Source organism: Cyprinodon variegatus, unplaced genomic scaffold, assembly GCF_000732505.1.
Source record: "Cyprinodon variegatus isolate N-32 unplaced genomic scaffold, C_variegatus-1.0 Scaffold279, whole genome shotgun sequence".
Lineage (NCBI taxonomy): Eukaryota > Metazoa > Chordata > Actinopteri > Cyprinodontiformes > Cyprinodontidae > Cyprinodon > Cyprinodon variegatus.
Window position 1 is genome coordinate 224,458 of NW_015150732.1, and position 8,653 is coordinate 233,110.

An 8,653-nucleotide genomic window follows, 5' to 3' on the forward strand; every position below is an offset into this window, starting at 1 on the left:
AAAAATGGCAGATATCAACATGGACAGCTTAAAGTTTTAAGTCGGAGAATTTCATTTGCTTTCTGACCAAAGCACATGGTATTAGACAGTGAAGCATAGTGGTGGTGACTGTTTTGCTGCGACATGAAAAGACAGTAAAAGGCTTTAATCTCACACAGAGGTTGCGACAAAATCTCTGTTAAAAGAGGTCGGTTTCTTTTGAGGACAGATCAAGGTAGAGATGCATGACTGATATATTCAACTAAACAGATATTCAAAAGTCAACCTAAAGTTTTAGGGTAAGAAGAGAGAAAAATGTAGCTGTTCGGTTGGAAATCAGAGACCATGGTATGTGACGTGAGATGTGAGGGTTTGCATAAAAGTAAAGAGCTTGATGTTTATAATGAAAGAAGGGTGAAATAAATAATGTTTAGTTTAAGATTTATTTAGTTGGGTTTTTAATAAAAAATTATATAATAAGTGAAATGATTCTAAAGGTGACTTTGGTGCGATCCGTCACCACGTAGAATGGGGGGTGTGATAAGTCCAGAAAGCTCACTGATAGCCTAAACAATACTTTCCATCTGTTTCCTCCCGTGAATTCCTCAGTCCATCATCTTTAAGTAATTAAATTTGGTATTTATTGAGCGATCATGCCAAAGCCAGGCCAACCTCAGTGGGACAGAGGACATGCAGGGTTGGCAACTGCACCAACATCCTGTGTAGTCCCACAACCAGCGGAGTTCTCTTTTGTTTTCTTTAGATCCCCTAACCCCTCTTAATCATTAATTTGATAAAATAAGAACCATAGCTCCATATTTGAAAAGAATTTGTCCTTTTGTATCCCCCCTCCATCCCACCCCCGCACAAACACTTCTCTGTCCTCTGCTCTCCTTTCCTCTCACGGGGCTCATTCTGTGAGGCAGTACAGATTCTAGTGTAGGTCTGATTTTGTCATTTCCAGATGTTTAACTCATGACCTCATGGAGGTGACCTCACTAAGGACATGTTCCTCTGTGGGACAGAGGTAAAAAACCTGCAGTTAAATATATTTACTAAATATGATAAAAGGTGGCTACAGCTGAGAGGATTTGTCATCAAAGACGCTTTGATAGGAAGGAATATCAAAAATAACAGCAACGCTGTCCCAGAGATTCTTCACCACATTTGCACACAATGCGTGTCAGGTTCCCCTGTCCCACCACCACAGCTGCAGGGAGAAAGGTCTCTACTTGATCCTGTCCTGCAGACATCACTCATCTAGTCTGCACATCATGAATGAGGACTTTGTTTTGAATTTTCACAGTAACTTGAAACAGTGTGAATAATTACCAGACTAGAGCTATTGGTTACTGTTTCACTCAGCTTAAAAGGTTTGCCACAATCGCTTAATTTGAGATGATTAAACATTTCTTTCTACATTTTTAACTTCTAAAATATGTGCTTATAAAACAAACATATTATAAATGTGTTATTTTCTCAGGAGTATAGTTTTAAAATAGGCACAAAGGTTAGAAATACTTATTTTTGGTCGACTAATTCTTTTTCCTAACAATGTTTTTTGGCAATAATATCTTAGAATGTCTGAAACCATGTTTATTAACCATTGGTGGCATATTTGTGACGACTAACGCCTACCTTGTACATAGAAAAGTGTGATGGAAGTTGGAAAAAACAAGACATGTTTATGGGATAAGATAACTGAACCGAATTTTTAAGTCCAAAAACATGAATGTAAGATCTGTATTTATTCTTGTTGTCACTTATTGTATACCTGGGACATTCAATTCAATTCAGTTTATTTATATAGCGCCAAATCAAAACATATGTCATCTCATGGCCCTCTACGATCCAACTAGATCATACAATCAAATTGATTCAAAAATATCTATCTAAGGAAAACCAGTTGATTGCATCGGCTCATTGACTTGAGTGCAATCCCTCACACTAAGCATGATTGTAGCGACTGTGGAGAGGAAAAACTCCCTTTTAACAGGAAGAAACTTTAAGAGGAACCAGGTTCAGTGTGAGCGGCCTTCTGCCGAGACTGACCAGGTTTCAAAGAGACAGAAGCAGAGATACAAAAAGCAACTACGTTCTAAACTTGTATATTCACAGATTAAACATCTGCTGTTACCTGATGTCACAACCAGTAATGAATACAATTCTTAAATGTATTCAGATTTATTGAATTATTTTTACAAACTCAGACACCAACACATGTTTTCATTGACAGTTATCTTACCACCAGATTTACAGCCCTGCAGCTTTCTCCTATAGTTTAATTCAATTCAGTTAATTTGAGTTTATTTATATAGCGCCAATTCACAACACAGCACATCATCTCAAAGCGCTTAAGAGAGAGACAAGTTAATCAGATTGGTTGAAAGTTTTTTTATCAAGGAAAACCAGCTGATTGCATCGAGTCAATAGCTTTGTTTACATGCACAACATTCCTCTGATCCAAACTATATCTTGGTTGATTGGAATTTTAAAATATCTGTTTACATGAACACTTAATAAATTATCTGTTAATAACATGTGTGTTTAGTAGATGTACCAAGCTTTTTGATCAGATCAAATCATGTGAGTGTGAGCAGAACTGTCTAGTTTTCTGGAAACATTTTAGTAGTAGTGGACCTTTGTCTCATCATACTTTTGTTTATGGTTGGTGTCAACAGATCAGGGGTATCCGTAATGTTTATCCACACATTAAATGTAGAGCCACCTCCTCCACCAAGGAGGACCAGCAGCAAGTAAGTGAGGGTCAGTAAAGAGGAAAACATTGTGCTGATGTTGCACAGATGCGCAAAGGAGATGATTTTACTCCAAAGATCAGAACAGGTATGTACATGAACACCAATCAAAATGCCGATCGGAAAAAACACCTCTGTCATTCAGAATCAAATTTCTTGTGCAGTCGGACCAAATTGCATTATAATCTTCCGTCTGACACGTTTACGTTATTCATTTTTGATTTGATCAGGCCTTCAATTTGATTATCTGTATCCATATAAACATATTTATTGCCTTTTAAGACATGCTCCTCCTAGATGATCATTGACTCTTCAGCAATCCCTCACACTAAGCACACATGCAGCGAAGGTGGAGAGGAAAAACTCCCTCCCAGGTTGCAGCAGTTATGATGAGACCAGAGTGACCATATCAACAGATTATCTGTTGCATTATACCATATCTTCTTCTTGCTGAGTCAAGGTTAGACTGAGATGATTGTTGGCAATTACACAACTTACAAATAGAATGGAAGTTGCTAGTTTAGACTGGGCGATATATTGTAAGCTGAGTGGATATACATACGGTACAGTATTAATCTCGTTATCTTTTCTTTTTATAAAATTCTTATAAAAATCAGCACCTCTTAATCAAAGCTTTGTCCGAAAACATCAAACGGGCCAATTTCTTTTAACAAACAGCTGTAAATAATAAAAAAATGTTGAAAAAAAACACATTACCAGTAGGCGATGTCAGTATGATGTTACCATATGACAATATGGTAACATCTTATATTTCTTAAAAAGAAATGTCAATAGTTTAAGGATTTTAATATATTGCTCTGCTCTGGTTAGTAGACTGATTTGGGCCTGATTACATTTTTAATTCAGTTGAATTCTGACCTGCCTGCTGCCAAACCATTATTTTTGTATGGAAATAAACATCAGAGTAGCGAAAAACATAATTTATTATTATTAGCTGCTAACCAGGTAACAATTTATCAATTAATAATTTAGTCAATAATTGATAATAAAAAAAAAGTGTATTTAATATAAAAAAGCTTACTGGACTAATTCTTTCCCACCCAAATTGCTTCCCACTGACATGTAATGGTAGCTCAAATTCTGATAAATAGTTGATTTTCTGAAGCTTACTCACAGAAGTGTGGGGCCACTGATGGCTCCTGCAAAAGCCCGACTGTCCATCTTGGTCAAATACTCATTCCTGTGCAGGTCACTGGATAAAAATAAAAAGCACAATAACACACTTTTTAGGACAGAAGACATTCTCCAGTTTTCTTACCTGCATGACAAAATATTTTCTCAAGCCTCATCACTGAACATTCCTCCGTTTTCTTTTCTCCCACTAAATGGGTGAAACATGACAGAAGGTCTCACTTACTGCATGTTGTTGATTCAGATTAAACAATATGAGATATGAAGGTGCTCTCCTTAAACATAGAGCAACTTCAGACACATATCCCAGAATAATTTAAATCTAATAAAAATAATAGACCAGTGAGGGGACTGTTTATCTTGGTCAAGCTGTGCAGAGATCAGATCGCTTCTCGGAGGAAATCAGACTCCAACACAAACACCCATGTGGTAAGACTCACTAGTTACAGACTAGTGGTTTAATTGGAGACTTAGAAAGACATGAAGACACAGTATGTGTTGCAAAATGAGGAAACCATCTTGATTTAATATTATTAATACCTCATATCCTAAACATGCAGGTCCCAGGACCAAGAGGTAAACAGATATAATAAAATGTTTTTATTATAAGAAATATAGCAAACCTTCCAACAACCCTTATGTTGGGAAATAATTAGCAGCTAAAGACATGCTTTCTGATATTTTACTTTTCTTTTTGTTTAGCCTATCAGAGGTAGACTTCAGAGTAATAAAGGATCCATCATGATCCGGCAGTAATCAGTAAAGCAGCCTTAAGTCTGATCAGCTCGCAAAATATTGTCCTCAGAGTTGTGGATTATTTTTTTGCCTTAAAACTCCCTCATGGACACCATTTTTTTAAACCACACACGCAGACATCAACTTAGATGTAGTTTTCCTTGTTTGCTTTATTATCTGAATTTCTTCTTGATGTTCTTTTGAATTATTTTTGTAGGATACCCTTTCACAATAAGAATCATCACTTCATCATCACGTTTTTCTCCAAATATCGTGTCAAACTTAAGACTGTAGGACAAATCTGATCCCCCTAAAGGTCTAAAAAGGCATATCATGTCATAAAATAAAGACCCAAATTAACTGAAGCCAAGCAGAATCACCAAATATAAGTTTAATACTATTGTTTTTCCAATAATCAATCATATTTTAAGTGTTTATACATACACGTGTAGTGGTTATAAGTATTACTGTAGTGCACTGGTTACACAGGTTCTAAGCAGCCTATAATGAGTTGTTGCATATGTTTTCAAACCTAAAATAAAAGATAATTTTATGACAAAGTATTATGCTTTATGTAACTAAAATCATAAAATTAAATAATTAAAACATTCATTCATACAGCTGCCTTTTTAAAGACTGGATGCAGTCGCCGAATATAAAATTACATTTGATGTCCTTTCTCTGGATCATGCCTTTAATGTGTTGCTTTTATTAGATATTTTAATCCACTAAATGTTTTCAGACTAGGTTATGTTTAAGTTTATTCATATTTTCTACAGATTTGATAGAAATCAGGTCAAGATGCTGTGAGGTTGAACCAACAACTATGGTTTAAAAAAAATGTAATTGAACTAAAGGGGAATACATTTTCCAGTTTGGACTTTTTCTTATTGCATTCTTTGTTTTCAATAAATTTAATTTGAATCAATAAAGTGAGACAAAAATCAAAACCTAGAGAAACCTTAAAGGAAGTAAAACAGGCTATACAAACATATCACTGATTTCTACAAATATAGGAGTGGAGATCACAGGGTACATTAGAGAAGATCTCTTTCACTCCTCTTCCTGTTATCCATGTTTGATTTTTTTTTTTTCACTCACACCCAGAAATCCAGCTAACTAATCAAGAGCCAGACTCTGGTATTTCTGAGTATATATGAGACCCAAAGAGAACCAGCTTTGATCACTTTGCTTTCATAGCATGATTTTTGGAGAAGGACACACACGTCCCAGATGTCAGAGGTGGCTTAATCCAAGCAAAATGGTATTAAATGTTATCCTGGAGAAGATGCAAGGTCCCTAATTGAACTGAAACCCCAAATCAGAAAGTTGGAATAAACCTGTAGGCAGCTTCAGGACACTAATGCCTGACAGGGAATTACTGCATCATGTGTTTAATTCTGCATTTCGTAATTGATTCCAACATCTTCCCCTTTACATGTATGATTGTTTGTGTGCTATTCCTGAGTGTTTAATGTAAGAGAAAATCAGCTTTAGTAGAAAATAAAGAGAGTTTTCCTACTAATTATTTTTAAATACCACCAGTGTAAAGAAAATACTTAATATTTGTCAGGTTCAGTGTGTAAAGTAACAGCATTACATGATAACTGTTAGAAACAAAGATTGTAAGGTCATATTGTTCCTTTAATGGTGTAATCTAAGTAATTACTTTTCTCCTCTCAGTAACAAAGTTACAATAAAACACCTACAGAAAGCAATTATTCTGTGCTGCTTTCTCTGGGCGCTGAGGGTGGTGAGACAGAAGCACAACATCCAACTAATTACAGATAAAGTGAGAATCCTTCTTGTTTCAGGTTGCTTTTCTTTGCTTTAAGTTAACATGAATTATACTGCAAGGAAGTCTGTGTTCAACAATAATGATCTGGTTATGTTTCAGGGAGCCCTGGACTACAAACTGACTTTTTTCTCCTTTTGAAAGGTACAAACAAAGGATACTTGTTAAGAGATGTATAGATTTGATCCTGATTACACTTTGAATAGACAAATAAAATGTAATCTTTCAGTTCAGACAGAAAAGGGGAACGAAGTTAGTGATAAACAGGAGGACAGTCGCTGTGATAAAGTCACGTTCAGTTTTAATCAGTGCTGGAATTTATATTAAATTAATTTGTCTTCTCATTCAAAATAAATAGAAAAAAATAATTTCTAGAGTTAAAACTCAAGCATTTATGAGAGGCACCTGATGATCCATGGGCCCAGGGAAGCATTTAATTTGCCCTTTTGCTTGGATTAACTAATCATCTGGATATATGAACTGTATCAGCAATCCTAAAACTGACCTTAGCACATAAAAGTTATTACATTAACCAAAAAAATCATAATACTTAAACTGAAGAGGACAAATGCTGATGTGGGGCAAAAACTGTCCCATTTTATGTGTTGAAATGAATCAACAATGAGGCTTTTCTACTGAGAAGAAAATAAAAAGACACTTACACTCTCATTCATACAAAAAAGGAAAAAGAAATCCAGCCAACCATAAGTTAATATAGCTTTTAATTAGTCAAAAAACAACAAACAGCTCAGATGGGCTCATGGACAACCCACACTGTAACAACAATCATCCCTGTTACTCTTTAGATTTTTAAAACAGATATGAAGGGTACTCCAAAGTGAGCCCAACCTGTTTTAGCTTACATAACTGGCTAAGTATTGTTATTTTAATGGCCTCAGATGATGAACTTGTGTCTGTACTAGTGTTGCACCGATACCGGTACCAGTATTAGGAGGGGCCCCGATCCAGCACTAAAATGATGGTATCAGTATCGGCGAGTACCAACAAATAGGACACCGATAACCTTTTGAGAACCAGAAAAGTTTATTCAACTATTGTCACCCCTTCCAGGTAGGCAATATAAAGTTCTACTGGATTTACTTTTTATTAGTCTTTTTCCTGCTTCACAAACGTAGGCAGCAGCTTGACAAAGCCATGATGGCAATTATTGACATCCAAGTAGTATGCAGTTCTTCATATATTCAAACACACATCATTTTCAAACAGAGGGTATCGGTATTGGCTGATACTGCACAGCCCTGTACTGCACACAGGCAGGTATCTGATATCGGTATCGGGGCCAAAAAATGGCATCCCGCAACACTAGTCTGTAATTGTACTGTTAGATCTCCATGCTGCAGCTGATACAATCAATTACAATGTTCTCTAGTAAAGGGTTAAACATGCTGCAGGAATTAAGGCAGTGGCATTAGGCTGGTTAAGTCCTATTAGTTCATCTGATTGCAGTTTGTGTTTAAAATAATTTTTTTTCAAACTCCAGGGTTATTTGCGGAGAACCACAAGGTTCTATATACACATATATATATATATATATATATATATATATATATATATATATAGATATAGAAAATGTATATATTTAGAGAGAGAAAAAGTACAATTGTCAGACCGCTTGGTGTATACTTTCCCCGCTATGCTGATGATAGTTGGCTATATTTGTCCTGCAAGCATCGAGTAAGGACTGTGACCTACCGTATTTTCATGACCATAAGGCGCACTGTACTAAAAGGCGCAGTCTCAGTTATGTGTGCCATTTCTGTATTTAACACACACATAAGGCGCACCGTATTATAGGGCGCGGGTTTTATATACAGGTACATATCCTCTGCTTCGTTTAAATACCTCTAGTACGTATTTAAAAATAGAGCGGGAGCAAAACTGAGTATGTTTGTGCTTTATTCATGTATTTATTACAAAGTATTAATCAAACCTGGGAGCTGGCCGTGAGACAGACACATCACTGATGACACAGAGCGCTGTGATCACTCCTCTGAAACTGTTTATTGACGCATAAATTAACTGCCTGCAGTTTAGATTGTACCAGTTAGTTCTGACGCGGGGCTAAAGCGCTTTGCTGCTCTGGCTGCGCGGCTGTAAAAGTGGGTCTGATGCGCGTTGGGCGGAGCTACTCTATCCTTTCTTTGCCTTGGAGCTATATTTGCTGTGATCATTGGGAATAAAGTCGTTTTAATATGCTTTTAAGTAAGACAATCCA

The 8,653-nt window shown here is 36.1% G+C and overlaps 1 protein-coding gene across 1 annotated transcript in view; it reads right to left on the bottom strand.

Moving 5' to 3' along the window:
• The window catches only part of tshr (thyroid stimulating hormone receptor), a 33,823-nt gene that overhangs the window by 6,377 nt on the left and 18,793 nt on the right, over positions 1-8,653 (bottom strand). Inside the window, exon 8 of the mRNA XM_015383273.1 lies at positions 3,871-3,948. Coding sequence (XP_015238759.1) covers positions 3,871-3,948 — 78 coding nt within the window. The remainder of the gene's footprint in view (positions 1-3,870; positions 3,949-8,653) is intronic.